The 16,012-nt window shown below is 37.8% G+C and overlaps 1 protein-coding gene across 22 annotated transcripts in view; it reads left to right on the top strand.

Annotated features, from left to right (window-relative positions):
- LOC131438815 (glucose transporter type 1) overlaps positions 1 to 16,012 on the top strand; it is a 611,808-nt gene that overhangs the window by 585,974 nt on the left and 9,822 nt on the right. For 11 of the 22 annotated variants that reach the window (XM_058609128.1, XM_058609117.1, XM_058609114.1 and 8 more), the window contains 2 exons: positions 3,124 to 3,227; positions 11,953 to 12,333. The exons of 3 other annotated variants lie outside the window; for them this stretch is intronic. In XM_058609128.1, the coding sequence (XP_058465111.1) occupies positions 3,124 to 3,227; positions 11,953 to 12,333 (485 nt within the window). Of the gene's footprint in view, positions 1 to 1,162; positions 1,407 to 3,107; positions 3,228 to 11,952; positions 12,334 to 12,900; positions 14,477 to 16,012 lie in introns of those variants that run through there. 8 more of the 22 variants (XR_009230992.1, XR_009230990.1, XM_058609121.1 and 5 more) reach the window with 6 other exon arrangements.

Genomic DNA, 16,012 nt, shown 5'->3' with positions numbered 1-16,012 from the left:
TAGGAAAAATTCTCTGCCGGAAACAGTTGTTACATTGTTGCTGGACTATTTCTGGAGTACTGCCACCATTCCAGAAAAATCTTCTGGCAGACTGGGAAATCTGCCAGACACATGCAAGCGGGTGTTGGCATGTCAAAACACATATGGAAAAACACGCAAAATCAAATTAAGCGATTTTAACGTTATTACTGTTTGACTGTTCCTGACTGCTTTTTGATACATTCTTTAATAAGATTTTAATGTGCAAATTTCATCAGGAGTTATTCAGTTTGTAATTTCTTTAATACTAGTAACTTGTAATGACAACATATTTTCTCTAATATGTCACAAGGTACTAGTCAAAACTGCGTTTTTGGAGTGGTTAGATTTTAGTAAAAACCACTCAAATTGTTTGTTGCAAACTAGTCACAAATAAGCTATCAACTAACAAAAATGGTTGCTTGAAAATGGCAAGCAACTTAAGAACCTCGATGAGAACTGGTCAACACGCAAGCGGAGAGCTTCTTTGCAGAGAGTTCAATCATGCTGGTTTAGCGATTCACAAAACATTCACCCCGATTCTGTATTTCGTTCGAATCGGATTGTTTCGATCGAATACGAAATTTGGCATTCTGTAGCCCGATCGAGCTTTTCATATAAAAGCATCACTCGATCGAATTACAGAATGCAAATTTTTACATTCGTTTGACAAAATCCGATTCGATCGATTATCTAAGTGTTTATCTACGCTTATGGGAAACATTTAAATATATTCGTAGGAAACTAAATATGTGTAATAAAAACTATTTCATTTGATCGTGTTGTTTCATGACAAAACTATAAAATTACTCTTCGAATATACCGCATATGTTCCAACCTAAAAACTTAAAAGAATACAGAAATACAATTGGAATGATTTTATGTAAAGTTGCTCAATAACTGTCAAAACTATTCACTGAAATAATCAATATGCTAAAATCTGCTACGGAAAGGGATTAATTATAGAGATCTTATCGACTGCAATCTTATCTAACGACGATCAAACTGTAACGATCACTAACTCTTCACTAATAACTGCAAATCATCCTACGATTTCGTTCAACTAGGTGCACCCATATTATCGTTTCAAACAACCATATATCCTATATTTTATTTCCTATTATAATCCTTCCAAAATTTCCAGCGATGATACCGTAAGCCGAGACACAGTAGACACTGATACAGTCCCCATGCATGGAACAAGTACAAGGTCAATTTCAGCAATCAACGGCAAACAAAAATAACCGAGACGTCCAACACCTCCATAAGTCCAGTTACTTTTTCAGACAACTCGATGAGAAGAAGCACTCATTATTTTGTAGTTTCTATTTTAGTATTATCCTATTGTTTTAGTTTTCCATTGAAATCTGTATATGATTGTAGTCACCGTCAAATAAAGACGTTACAGCTCTTCTGTTTATTCGGTTTCATTTATTCACACACCCATCACCGGTGTGCTCCTTCCGCGAACCAGGAGCACTAATTTCCGAAACACCTGCTAGCGAGAAAAGTTTACCAAGTGCTAGTACTTTCCCAGGTCTTCGATTTGCACCGCACCTAAATCGAAGAAGCAGACCAACCTACCAGCAAACTTCGACTTTCCACAATTCTACACACACATAATTTTATGCCTAGCCAGAAGCCTCATCATAACCGGGTACAGGTCGTGCCAAAATGTTGTGAAAGAACACAACTCATTATAATTTATTTTCACTTCTTAAAAATAATTTACCGTTCGGTTTACTATCGCATAGTAATACGAGCGAAAACCCTAAAAGTGGAAGAACGGAAAACGTTTATTTGTACAAGACTAACTTATCCAATATTTGTACAAGTCTGCCACCATAATTGCGTTGGTTGGCGTTAACGGAAAGGTGTACTGTCGTATGTAGTTACCTAACGATTCGCTCTCACGAACAGTTCATTTGTCCGTTGTATCAAAACATGTCCTGATGTCCTGAGTAAAAACCTGAACACTACTAAGCATGTGTCATTTTTATCTTTATCTTGTCCTGCCCAGCGTTATCGTGATTATTACACGTCAACTAAATGAACCTGGACATGGACCCTTATCCAATATCACACTTCAATCTGTAAAAACATTATACTGTTATCGAAAACAATATCTCTCATTTCTTCCACCCTTACCTAAGCTTTGCATCGACCATTTCCTGAAATCCTCTGCTGAGTAGATACAATAACTCAAACAAAAGTACCATGACTGCTGCTTATAAACCTTAACCAACACGCAAATGTTATACCTTACGCGTTTTGCCAAGCCTGCTCGTAGCTGTAAATATAGAAACGATAAAAAAAAGGCTCACCGCTTAAAATAACTCACCCAACGCTCTCAGGTTCGTAACATCTCACTTTCTCTCACGTGCTTTCACCGCCCGAACACGATAAATGGTCACCGTACACGCACAGCCTATTATAATTCTGTCCACTCTACACACACATACATACACACGAACACGTCAAAACACTGAACACCTTTTTCATGTAAAATACCGATAAACACACACTTTGATCTACTATAAACGTCACAATTATTATGTACAAATTGCAAGGCAAACTATGATTAAACAATACCACACTAGAACAGAACTCAACACTTATGCAAATATTCTCACATGCTCAAGCAAATTTCACGCGTCTACTATTGTTCTATTTCGAAACTCGAGCAATGTGAATTACGAATAGATTAACTCAAACCAGGTCCGGTGCAGTAGTGTAGAATGTAAATACAAATATTTTTATTTCACACCTGCAAACAATTACGTGTTCTCACCAAACAAATGAACAAAAAGAACAAAAGCACTGTATCGTGTGTACAATTGTATATATCAAAGCTGTACAAAAAAAGGTTCAACTAAGAGAGCGATAGTGTGTGAATCAAAAACCAACAAAAGCTAAAAGACTGCAAATGGCTGTCAAACAAAAAAAACCACATCCAAAACAAATAAGCTCAAACAAAGCAAAAGATGACGAGTAACCAAAAAAAAAAACAACATAAACCAAAATCCCAAACTCCAAAACCACAACTCCTATCCGTAATCTGATAATATTCACTTATTACATAATCGTAGAGTGTGCGAATTTCAGGAGTATGCTAAACTGCGTAAATAATCTGGAGCCGCAGAGTATGAACTCGGGTATCGAACGTGCCGCGCTGATGATCTCCGAGGAAAAGACCCAGCACGATTCACGTAAGACCAAATCTGAGCAATACTATTACACCACTGCTACTACTACCACTACTTCTACTACTACTACCGCTAGTAATATGCAACCACCAATCTGTCCACCCGTTGTTGTACCACTAATAATGTCACACTCTCAAGCGCACGATAGTAATTCAAATGCCGTCTCGTTCAGTGTGTCTTTGTGTCGGTCTATCTTCCTACAAAACATTAGCCTATCGCTACTTTCTACCCCTTGATATTGCGATGTGTTTGTAAAACTAATAACCATTGTGTGCCTTTGTTTCTGAATGTATGTGTGTAAATACCATTAGTTTTAGTAAAAAAACAACTATAGTTTTGATAAAAGCAAAAGTATTTAATGTTTTCTGGTTGATGTTGTTAACAAAAAATATAAAGCCTTGTGAACTTGGCCAACACAAACACTAAAAAAACCTAACAAATCGCTTTTCATATAAATAAATCATTCACGCTTGTATCTGCTTTAAATTCATCTGTAGTTTGTGTGTTATTAGGCATGCGGTAGTTGGAAACGAAAATCAAGAATAAGAAAAATTTTAATTATCGATTTTCGATGGGTTTATTGCCAGCGTGCATATTCTATGTTTTAGTGAAGTAGTGTTGTCATGGAAAAACGATCATTTTAACTCTTATTACTAGATTTCCGTTCACAATCATGACTACACGTTGCTAAAAAATAGTTGGGTACAGTGTCATTCGTGTAAGTAATTTAAAACAAAAATTGCTGGGTCATTCCGATCACCCTCATTGAACATAACTTAAAATTGAGTGGTACACCTCTCAAATTCGTAAAAAGTGCACGTAGTCTCAACTAGAGTTACCATCTATCTAATCATATTTGAGTTAAGAGACAGCTGACAGCTTTTGTAAGAGTTTGAGTATTTTTTATTCATGACCATTCCGAATCATTGAGCCTCCCAAGGCCACTTCGGAGCACTTGTTTAATTGTGGATTTAGGTTTCAACAATAGTGGCCAACCGATGTCACAAGTTTTACCGAATTTCACTCAGCAGAGCCAAACACTCTTCCGAAGTGCGCTGGCGTCGTCCGTGTTTTTGGTTGGTTTGGTGTCAGCAGGATAGTTTTCTCATCTGCTATACCCCATCCGAAATATGACGTATGAGCTCAGTACTAAGTCTAGTTGAATCTGGCAACTCGCGTCACTTCCTTTCGGCCAAAACTATTTCATGAACTGTTTTGACATTGTCCGATATCACCGCAACGAGTCCCGATCTGCGAGCAATAACAAGTTCATAACAAAAACAATTTTCGTAATCAATTCTAATAGAAATACTTAAAATATTAAAAAATTATAGAAAATATCATAAAGGGATAAAGTATTTATAAAACTCGGTTATGATCTGATGATCGGGATGGCCTACCACTGCGGAATTCATCGGAAGTGGAGTTTTGGACAGAACAACACTCACGAAACCAATATTTTACGGTGTAATCTGCCCATACTATTTCCCTCTATTTTTCTTTGGTTTCCTTCACTGTTTGGTCACCGAAAAAAAAATTTATTAGAGAACGAAAATCATACCTTTCTTACTCAACATGACGCCAAACACGTAAATAAAAATCGGCTGTTGAAACAAAACAAATGGTTCTATATCTAGCAGAAATCCAACATGTTTGCTGAAATATGAATGGACTATAATTTCGTTTGTCAATTGAGCAAACTGAAACTGATTCAGGGTAGCTGCGCCAAACAAACACTTTTCACGGAACTGTATTGGGTTCGCACTTAGCAACGGAGGTGTGAGCAAACCCGAAATAAGAAGAAGATTCGAAACTGACTCGAATTCCAGCTCAATGGCGTTGAAATTAGGTTCGAAACTGACGTCAAACAAACGGTTTGGCACAGTAGTTATGGTGGAAACTGGGTTAGACTTGACATCAAGCGAAAATGACATAAGTTACCATAGTTGATCGAAGCTGCCCTTCTAATGGTTCTAATATCCAATAGCTGGTAGAAAAATTCTTCTGGTTACAGCCATATCCATCCACCCAAGGCCGTTATCGATAATAGAACCTCCTTTTCAAAAACACAGTGAAAAACTCCTTTGGCTACTATGAGATTCATCATTGTTGTTGATAAGAGTATCCTGTCCTCCTCAATAACTATGGACTCTTAACTTAGGGTCTAACACTCATTCATTATTTTCTTTATTGTTTCTTATAGTAAAACATTTGAAGAGTTTTCTGTGAAATTTTCAAGCCTATTGCAACGAAACTCTGGAAGTTATGGACCTTTATCTATGGCTATCTCATTCTACGAAGAAGCAAGAGCTCGATGCACAGACCCAAGATTTCTACTTCGATTCACTTCAAAACTTGACAAAACATTCTTGAAATGTTTCGTTATGATAAATTATAAAAGAATCCTGCGGGCTCCTTGGAGTAATTAATGATTTCCATTGATTTTATAGACAAAAACCATTAAACGCGTTTTCCTTGAAAGCACGTTTTGAAAGTCCGTGTCCATCGTCATTCAAAAACTACTGCACCAATTTTTTTCAAATTTTGCACACACTTTCCACTTGTAAAATGCTAGACCCCAACGTTTTCCTTTTTGTTATTTGTTACTTTGTGGAGGTTCTATAGCTACAAAATGGCGGATTTTTTTCGTTAAAAATCGTAGTTTTCACTTTGAACAACCACCAAAAATTTAAAAAATTGAAAAAAATCAAACAGAAACGTTGGGGTCTAGAAAAACTTCTACTCTAACTATGCTGCGGTTGTTTGTTAACTTGTTGATCGATAATTCTGGAAAAAAATTCGCAAAATGATGATTTTTTTCATTGAAAAAATGACCTGGCATCATTTTCTTCAACTTTAAATTGTAGTCGTTGGTATTGTTCTGCACCCAATGCACCCCGACGATCTTCGCTTAACGTTTTGAGCACTCTCTGTAGGTCTTACCCAGAAGCACATAGAATTCATTATCGTGATTTTTTCTCGATAGTTGATGCATATGCGTTGATCAAGCCATAGATTTGAAACATAAACTTCGTGCTGAGCTCACAGATATGATTCGGTACCGACCTCCATCTGATGAATTGTAGTGATGGGTGAGCGCTCACGAGCAGTTCATTTGAACCGACTCGTAGCAATGAACTCTCCAAAATTGATCCGCGACTCTCAAGAAGAGCCTTGGCTCTCGACATTAAACGATAGCCAAGCTACGAACCGTGGCTCATCCGTGCTTCCGCCCAAATTTGACAACCGTGACCTTCTAGTGACAGTTCGACATGTAGATTGCGTTGTTGTTCAAACGTGATGTTTTCTAATGAAGCTTTCAAGAATAATTAGGAACATTTATTCTCCAATAAATTTTCGAAGACTATTTTGTTGGAGTAGAAGAAGGAACATAAACTTTTTCCACTTGGAATTCCAACTAATTTATTTCAATATCTCACTCCCTCGAACATGTACACCTCCAATTATGTATTTCCGTCGCTTTCACACTCACTCTCTCGAACCGCTTCTTCTCTTTGAGGTTTATTGAGAAAGAGCCAATGAGCCGTTCAATTGAACCGGCTCTTACTAAAGAGCGTTCGGTTCAGAGCCGTTCATTAAAATGAGTCGTAATGCCCATCCACGATGTAAAATACCCTGGTGATCACGTTTTTCTATGTGTTAGTGCGGTTGTCAGTTTATTTTGGAATAACAGAGGGACGTGAAGAAGAAAAAACATAAACAAATGACGTTCCGGGAGTTGCTTTTATGAAAATATCTAGAGTTGGTTCTGTTTGCGAAAATATTGACAGTGAAATGCGGTGTTTTGTTCCGGGATGTTCCAATCGTTTTCATCATCTGCATTTGAAATGCCACCCACAGCACAATCACTCCATTAGGGGCTGTCCATAAAAGACGTCATGCCGCAATGGGGAGGGGGGTGTTTCATAAAACGTGACCTTTTGTGACAGGGGGAAGGGGGGGGGGGGAGGTTTTTGGAAAGTGACGTTCAATATTTTCAAAGAGCGCATTTTTGAAATACCTAATTATATTACTGCTTTGCCCTATTTCCTGAAAGAATCTCCACAATAAACGTTTACATTCTATAGGAAAACGTGTATTTGTTGATGTAAAAGCTTCTTCTTGTAAATTCGGAAATGAATGATGCAGGAAATCATTTCTGTTGTGATCAGCAAAAGTGCACGGAGGAGCGAGTAAATTAGTGAAATTAATAAATTTTGCCTAATGTGAGTAAAAAAGAAAAAGATGCCTTCAAACGGTTTAACTTAAGTTATACACTGACAATTTTTTCAGTAGTTTGATTTTCTACCATTGATAATAGGATATCATAAGAATTTCTCTTATCTGATTCTGATGAAGTTTATTCAATTGTACTCCATTTGAAAAAGAGCGGGAGATCAACGATTTCAAACGTAGATCATGTCATGTTTTATCTTGATCATATGTGATTTTCCTCCACCAACATCAAAGCGTATCGAATCATCCAATGATTGAACTTACATAAATCAAGAATCATTTTAGCTCAAAATCACTACCCATTGTGTGACGGAAGATCAGTACCGATATTGATTGATGTGATTTAAAATTCACTGATCAACTGATCATGAAAAGATTCTCCGGCAGTGATCTCGTTTTGATGAGGTTTTGGTCTTTATTTTCTCAGCCCTGTATGCTACACTAAGGAAATATTATTCTTTACCTAAAACAATAATATATCTGTGTACCCTCAGGAGGAATAAAACAGATGATTTTAATGTTTAATCAATTCCAACCAAATCCTTTTGTTAATTTATATAATTGATATTAATAAAATAATTTAGATAATTTTGTAGTTTTAGGGATATTTTTTAATCTAATGACAGCATGTAATAAATCGATTTTCCCCTCATATTTGTATGTTTTGGCATACATATTGAGTATGTATTGAGATGAATTTTATTTTTTTTAATTCGTGACATGTGACATAGGGGGGATGGGGGGTCTTTGATGCTGTGACAATTTGTGACAAAGGGGGGGTGGGGAGTCAAAAATAATCAAAAAAAGCGTGACGTCTTTTATGGACAGCCCCTTATCCATAATAACTGTAATAGATACCACAGTGCGATCCGCCAAATCCTTCCTCCAACGAAATGAACAAAATCGGATATGCGTAAAATTTTCTATATTTCGACGTTACCTTGCAAGCCCTTGAAGAAAAAATGTCCAGATTTTCAATTAGTGCCAAAGATTCGCCAGGCTGCGCGACAACTGGAGTAACTTAGAAGTGAAATTCTGATCTGAAATGGTCGTTTGTTTATGTTTACATGCTTGAATTCCGGCGCGCCATACTTAATTTCGTGAGAAAATTACCAACACAACCAAAACTGTCTCATCACGCCACCAGTGTATTTTACGTCGAGATACCACTCACTAATGAATTGTCATTATTACGTAAGCCCCGTTTACACTTCTGATGGCTGCCAGCACTCTGGGCCCTCCAGCCAGCCCGGTGGCAACAATAAGGCGCTCCAGCTAGTGCTATCGTAACCAACATATCAGTCCTTCGGGGCCATCAAAGCTAGCAAGTCAGTGAGTGCAAAGTAAACAAAATGAAGTAAAATACAACACTTCATTGATTGTGAAAGTCAGTATTACAATTTGGCAGCGCACGTTTCATAACGATATCACATTTATAATCAAACATAAAAAATCAACTTTCACAGCTTAATATCACAGATATTTAGCAACAACGAACTTATATACTTCTTCGTTGTTTTCGTCTTTGCGGAAAAGATGATGGTCACGAAAACATGGCGGCCTAGCAGGGACTTGCCTCCAGCACACTACCACCATAATGTAAATGCTTGCCATCTGCTGGTTGTTGCCAGCATAGAAATTTCTGATCGCTCTGAATTTCATGCTGACGGAATAAAAATATTGTACTTCTCGAACGTATTTCATGTTTTTCTCAGTTGAAAACATTCGTTCGCGTTCGATATAAAAAATGTGATTGATGATTTAAGGGTTGATGATGATTAGGATGATTTAGAGGGTTATTTTCACGCTTCAAATCATATTTTCTCAGAAACGGTGACGAATATCAAAAAGCCCAACTGACAAACTCTTAGAAAATTAGTTTAGATTATTCTGTGAAAATTTTAGAATCATTCATTGACTTTAGCGGTCGGGAGTTTTTTTACTGAAGGAAGAATTGCATAGCTGAAAACGCCGTCTTTTAACTTGTTCATTGAATATCTCGCCTTCAAAAGCAGGGATCAAAAATCTATCCTGGCAATGTCTAGATAATTTAATTTAGATGCGATTAGTGCATAAATACATATAGGTTGTCACGATAAAAATGAAGTGAATGTTATTTTTGTGAAGGTAAATCGATTTCTATGGCGGCGCCATTTTTTCTGCTTCAGTTTTCTGGTAACGTAACGAAACATGAGAGAAATAAAATCAGCTCAGAAAGGCTGTCAAACAAGCGGTAGCTTTATAGGATTTTATGTGATGTAGTCATTTTGCACATTTGCGAGAGAGCATGGACTCTCGATGTAGCCGGGTGGCCAAGAATGTTTTGATATTTTCAGTTACAAATTTGACTACATCACATAAAATACAATAAAGCTACCGCTTGTTTGGCAGCCTTACTGAGCTGATTTTGTTTCTTTCTCATGTTTCGTTACGTTACCAGGAAACTGGAGCATAAAAAATGGCGTTTTTTTATGCACTAATCGCATCTAAATTAAATTATGTAGACATTGTCAGGATAGATTATTGATCCATGCTTTTGAAGACGAGATGTTCAATGAACAAGTTGAAAGACGGCGTTTTCAGCTATGCAACTCTTTCTTCAGAAAAAAGACTTTTCCGATCACTGAAGTCAATGAATCATTCTGAAATTTTCACAGAATAATCTAAACTGGTTTTCTAAGAGATTGTCAGTGGGGTTTTTTTGATATTCGTCACCGTTTTTGAGAAAAACAGATTTGAAGCGTGAAAATAGCCCTCTAAAACACACTGGCCTCAGCCCTTAAGTATTTAAGGGATATATTTCATTGTTGTTTATAATTTTTACAAATTTTACCAGCAAGAAATGGCCAGCAATAGTGTAAACATTGCCAGCTGCTGGCGTGCCAGTATACTGACACCAGCATGCTGGCAACCAGCAATAATGTAAACACCACATTAATCAAACACCTAATTAACATGTTTCGCAATGACAGTAACACAAATACAAATGCCCACAGGAAATTTGTTAAGCCGCAACCTCATACACTCTCCGGGTTTTCCTTTGTCTTCTTTTCCCGGTTGGACACAGGCATTAATTTCATTTCATTTTATTTCCTTTTCGTTTGATTGCCCATTAAGCGAAAAAATGTCTTCGAAAACTGTTTGTCAGTCCGTCCGGTTTTTTTTAATCACTCCTTCCCGACCTCAGCTCTTTTTCCGGTATTATCTTAATTATTTCGACTTTTGGTTTTATTTTAACGATCAAACCAAACGAAAACTCAACTCCGTCACCGCATAAAAGCTCATTCGCTCAGTTGGGCGGTGATTTGGTTGTCGTCGCTTTGAATCGCATTGCCTCCGGATGGTGACGGGTTTCGACTCGTCACGTGTGCTGTTCGTGCGATGCTTTTCAACACGTCCCGGTAGTTACCAGGCTTAAACAAATGAGCGCTGACTGCGGGTTACGTTCTTGGAAGGAGGGAATCTAAGAAGGCTGCGGTTTTAGATTCCACCACTGATTCGTCGATGTGTCGCCCCTTCATATCTACCAACCCGTGGCGTAGGTCCGCCATTGCATGTTAACAAATTTTCTGGAAATATCATTATAAAATTCTAGCTGATTAGTGTAGCACTGAATTCCTCTTTCATATGCAAATACGAGCTACCGAATAAGCAAACCCCACCGAAAACATCAATAGAAGTTTTTGGAACTCATTGCTTTCGCACCACATCCAGCTGCTAACCTAACATCCGCTATTCATAATCCCCGTTTATTGTAGCAGTAGAAACACACACTGAATATTAACTAGCTGGCACATCACCATCACATTTTTTTTGTGGCAAAGTAAATTAACACCGAAACATAACCTTTAGCAGTGTTGCCATCGTAGGTGAACTGTCATAACACTTTTCGTCTGTTGTGAAGCTTTTCGTTAAAGTTATTTAATCTTAGTTTACGAAACTATTAGCACACAGAAAAAAAACTGTAAAATACTATTCTATGTTAGGAAAACACACAAATAGACAAAATGCTTGAACACCAGGCGACGAACCCCGAACGTGTCAAGCAGCGTAGAACTTTGTGAATAAAAAAATTACATCAATTGAACAAGTACAACCAAGACCAGCCAGTACTTGTCGAAAGTTAAATTTCTACCGTCTTCATATAAACAAATAAAAAGAAAAAGTTGAAATGACCAACCCGAAGCTTTGTACAAATCTTACGCAACGAAACACAGAAAAAAAAACTGCCTCAGCACCAGTCCCAGTCCAGGGAAATCGCACATAAAAGTTCACAGGACAAGCGCGCCTCTGTATCAAACACACGCTGCAGTTGCAGCCACTCCCAATATCGCTAGAGTGTTAGTATTCGTTTTTGTGTGGAAGTATCTTGCACCGAAAAAAAACTCCAAAAGCATCTTCAACCTTTCACTGTATCTTTCCGCCCCCACTCCGGAACGGCTCAACGAAAATCAACTCGAAATATCAAAAAAAAAATTACACAACCCACAAGTGTTCGGAACCACCGGTACCATGGACGGTGAAATGGGTCCCTATCCGGTAGGGGACGGTGCCAACCTGCTGGGGCCGAACTATACGCTGTCCTTCGGTACGGTCGATCTGATGGGCTACGGAAGCGAAAGCTTGACAATCACCGGTGGTGGAGGAGGCGGCGGCGGAGTCGGTGGCAGCAGCCGGCTCAACTACGGAACGACGGGACCAACCGTTAGTACAACTTGCTCACCGATGCCAAATAGACGTACGCGGGATGTAGCCGGTCGTAGCGGACGAGGAACCGGTGGCGATAGGAGTGGTTGTTCCGGTGGCAGCAATGGCATTGCCGCCCGGGACAGTTTCCGGCGGCACTCGGCCCACGGTCGGATACTGTGCTCAGGTACTATTAAATATTACTCGGTTACGGTTCAATTTTGGTTTTGCTATGTGACAGCAGAATGTAGGTTCTTCGAATTGAAATCGGTACATTTTACTCCCTTTCAAAAACAAAAAAAAACTAGAGGCAACCAAAATTCATTTACCCTGGAATACCATGTGTTACCATCATTTGACACTTGAAGGAAACGCATGATATTTCATTGAATGAAATCAAGTGCTCCCATATGAAATTTTTATTTTTGGAAAGTCAAACGTTCAACTACACTTTTGAAGATGAATTTTTGCGGTGTCTGCCAAATTTGGCTTTTCGGCTCCAAAAAAATTGGTAGAATTGATACAAAAAAAAATGTTGAAACAACGAGTTTGCGATACAAGTTAGAAAAATAAGCCAAGAACTGTAGTAATTTTAGCCGAAGATTTCAAAATGTTTCCTCTTTTTCTTCAACCCAAACTCACGCATTTTTATTCCTAGCCACTTCCTGACATTCGTGACTTAACCTTTGACTTTGCTCATCAATTCTTGTTTTTTCTTTCTTCCATGCATTCTCACCGCTTCCATCCGCTGCAGATCCTTGAAGGGTCCTCTTCAGTTCCTGCTCGAAAAACCTCTATGCCAAGGTCACCATCAAACCAACTTTGCCCCCCTCTCTATCAACAGAACCGAGTTCTAGAGTTTACCAGAATAAAAAAAATAAGAAAAACCAAAAGTTCAAGCTATCAAGTTGCTTCAGCAGGACCATTGCCATCCTTGTGTGCAACGGGGGACAACTTGACCAACAAACGCACAGCGGTGGAAATGTGAGAAAACTGAACTGTTGAGAAAGCGAGCAATTTTTTTCCCTGTATCGTAAACCATACATTTACGGGCCTCATTGTTTGTCGGTAATCGCAGTAAGCCTCAGTTTTGGTTGGTTTTATTTGTCACATAGTCGGGAAATTTTGAATCGAAATGTGAATAGAACGACTCAATTGGATGCGGTTAGCTATAAACAATGTTATGAATTTTTAGACTCTCGCGCAAAAAAATCACACATTAAGAGAAAATTCAGCAGCAGCAAGATTAATATGGGTGGTCTATAATATAACTGAATGAAACTGAAACAAATGTAAACCCAGCAAGTCGTTTTAGTTTTATTTATTCGAAAAGTTCTACTGTCAAATTCAAAACTGGTAAACGCTGCCGTTCTATTTTTTCTACATTTGAAACACAGATAAAACGCTCCTGGGGCTGCCAGTTTATTTTGTTATAATTTCTAGATTTAAATTTTAAAACTGACATAAATTATGCACCTAGAACTAGGACACTCCTGAATATGCCCTAATATTAGTACAAATGCCGTATGCCGTGCACCTCAGGGATGCCAGGTTAAATTTTTGAGCAGGTTTTAAATAGTTTGTGCAATTAAATTGTTGCAGTGACAGTGGAAAAATTATCGCATTTTCTCGTGCAAAAGTGAAAGTTAAATACTCTAAAGATATAAAATTCTAAAATGCCCATTTAACATTTGATCATAAGTACTATCCTTAAATATCTGCGGCGTTAATCAGAAATCTGTAAATTCAAGTATAAATCTGCATAGGTGGCATCACTAGTTTTCATATACTGGAGTTCAATCTAAAAAGAGAAGTACCCAGCACGGTGGCAACAATAAGGCGCTCCAGCTAGTGCTATCGTAACCAACATCTCAGTCCTTCGGGGCCATCAAAGCTAGCAAGTCAGTGAGAGCAAAGTAAACAAAATGAAGTAAAATACAACATTTCATCGATTGTGAAAGTCAGTATTACAATTGGCACCGCACGTTTCATAGCGATATCACATTTATAATCAAACATAAAAAAATCAACTTTCACAGCTAAATATCACAGATATTTAGCAACAACGAACTTATATACTTCTTCGTTGTTTTCGTCTTTGCGGAAAAGATGATGGTCACAAAAACATGGCGGCCTAGCAGGGACTTGGAAGTACCCGTCAATTGGATTTGATTGTCATAGATTTGAGTCAATTTTATAAAATCCAGTAATTTAACGAATTGTGTTCAACCAGACTCTGTCAGTTTGAAGCGAGATCAATCTTCAGTACAGCAACGTCATCGCACGAAATCACATTCAACATATCATGTCAATTGTATGGGTGCATAGTGCTGCTATTTCTTGTTAATATGATGATCATAAGCATCATACTTTACTACAAGAATGAAATTTCTATTACATATTAATAAACAGATATCAGTTGAATCAAAAGTTTGATTGAAAACCATCGTCAATGTGAAACATCATTGGAATATATTGATTTTTCTATGAATAAAACTGTATCTTTCAAATAACTATTATACAGAATTGTAAAGTAACTTTTTGTTCAATTTTCTGCTCCAAATATGAGCATGAAAATGAATGTAAATACACAAAATATTTTTATCGGTGTACAAACCAGTATTAGGCTCTCTGACAGCTCACTTACGATCACAAACGCAAATTAGATTGGTTTGTTTGCATCAGGAAACGCATGCATTAAACACGATTCAGACGATCAATCAACTTCGGCCGCTGTCAGAAAGCCTAATTGAGGCTTCTATGCCCGTTGAAAAATAAACGGCGACCCTAGTAAAAAATGGGTGGCCAATACGTTTCCTGATGAAAACAAAACAATATGTAAGAACGATTCACACGTGGCATCAGGCGACTATCACCGACATGGAACGGTTACGGAACAACAACATCAATCGTAGCTTCTTATGGAGGCATGATGAACATTTCAAAAAATTTACAAGTATTTCGTAAATATAACACCGTCCTGATCTGTCCTTTTTCGACAAATTTTACTTGAAAAATAAAACAATGGAATAAGAAATAGATCAACTCATTTTCTTCTTTTCGCTACCGTAAATTTGTCTGCTAAGCTTTTTATCGAAACTTTCAGTAATCTTTGGTGAAATACTTCAAATGATTCACTGAAAATTCACCTCATCTTTTTCATCATCCAAAAGATACATTTAATTTAAACTTTCACTTTTACTGAACACCAAAAGAGAAATTTGGTGTATAAGGTTATTACATCTGTATTAACCATCACTGTACTCTGAGAAAAAATATGAATACAAACCATTTCTTTTCGTATCTAATGAAAATTTGCACTTTCCTCTTGATTTCTCCCATAAAACGCTAAACACCTCCGGAGTCAACTTCCTTGGCACGTTAGTTCCACATTTTGGTCATCTGAGTCGCGTCCCGAGCCATTTTATCACTTTTCTTAAACGCCCGCTTCATTATTGCCCAAAATCTCTCGATGGGCCGGAACGGCGGACAGTTGGTGGGATTTATGTTTTTATCGATGAAATCTACTTTATTATCGCGGTACCACTGGGTGACTTCTCGGCTGTAGTGGCAACTCGCAAAATTTCACTAAAACTTCGCGGGACCTTTATGGGCTTTACTGCAAGGTATTACGCGGTGTTTGAGGCATTCTTGCTTGTATAGCATCGAGCCCTTCGTCTTATTCGTGAATAATACTTTGGTCTTTGCTCCGCGGCTGCATATCCCTTGCCAAATCATCAGCTTTTTTTGTCAAATTTATCAAAAAAAAGCAAACCCAAAACTTCTCCTCGTACCGTCACCGTATAGAATTTTTGACCAGGAAGCTGTCCGAAATTTATTTTGACGTAGATTTTATCGTCGATGAG

This window comes from Malaya genurostris, chromosome 3 (assembly GCF_030247185.1).
Source record: "Malaya genurostris strain Urasoe2022 chromosome 3, Malgen_1.1, whole genome shotgun sequence".
In the NCBI taxonomy this organism is placed as follows: Eukaryota; Metazoa; Arthropoda; class Insecta; order Diptera; family Culicidae; genus Malaya; species Malaya genurostris.
Note: the sequence above shows the minus strand (reverse complement) of the source record. Positions and strands in the feature narration are given on the sequence as shown.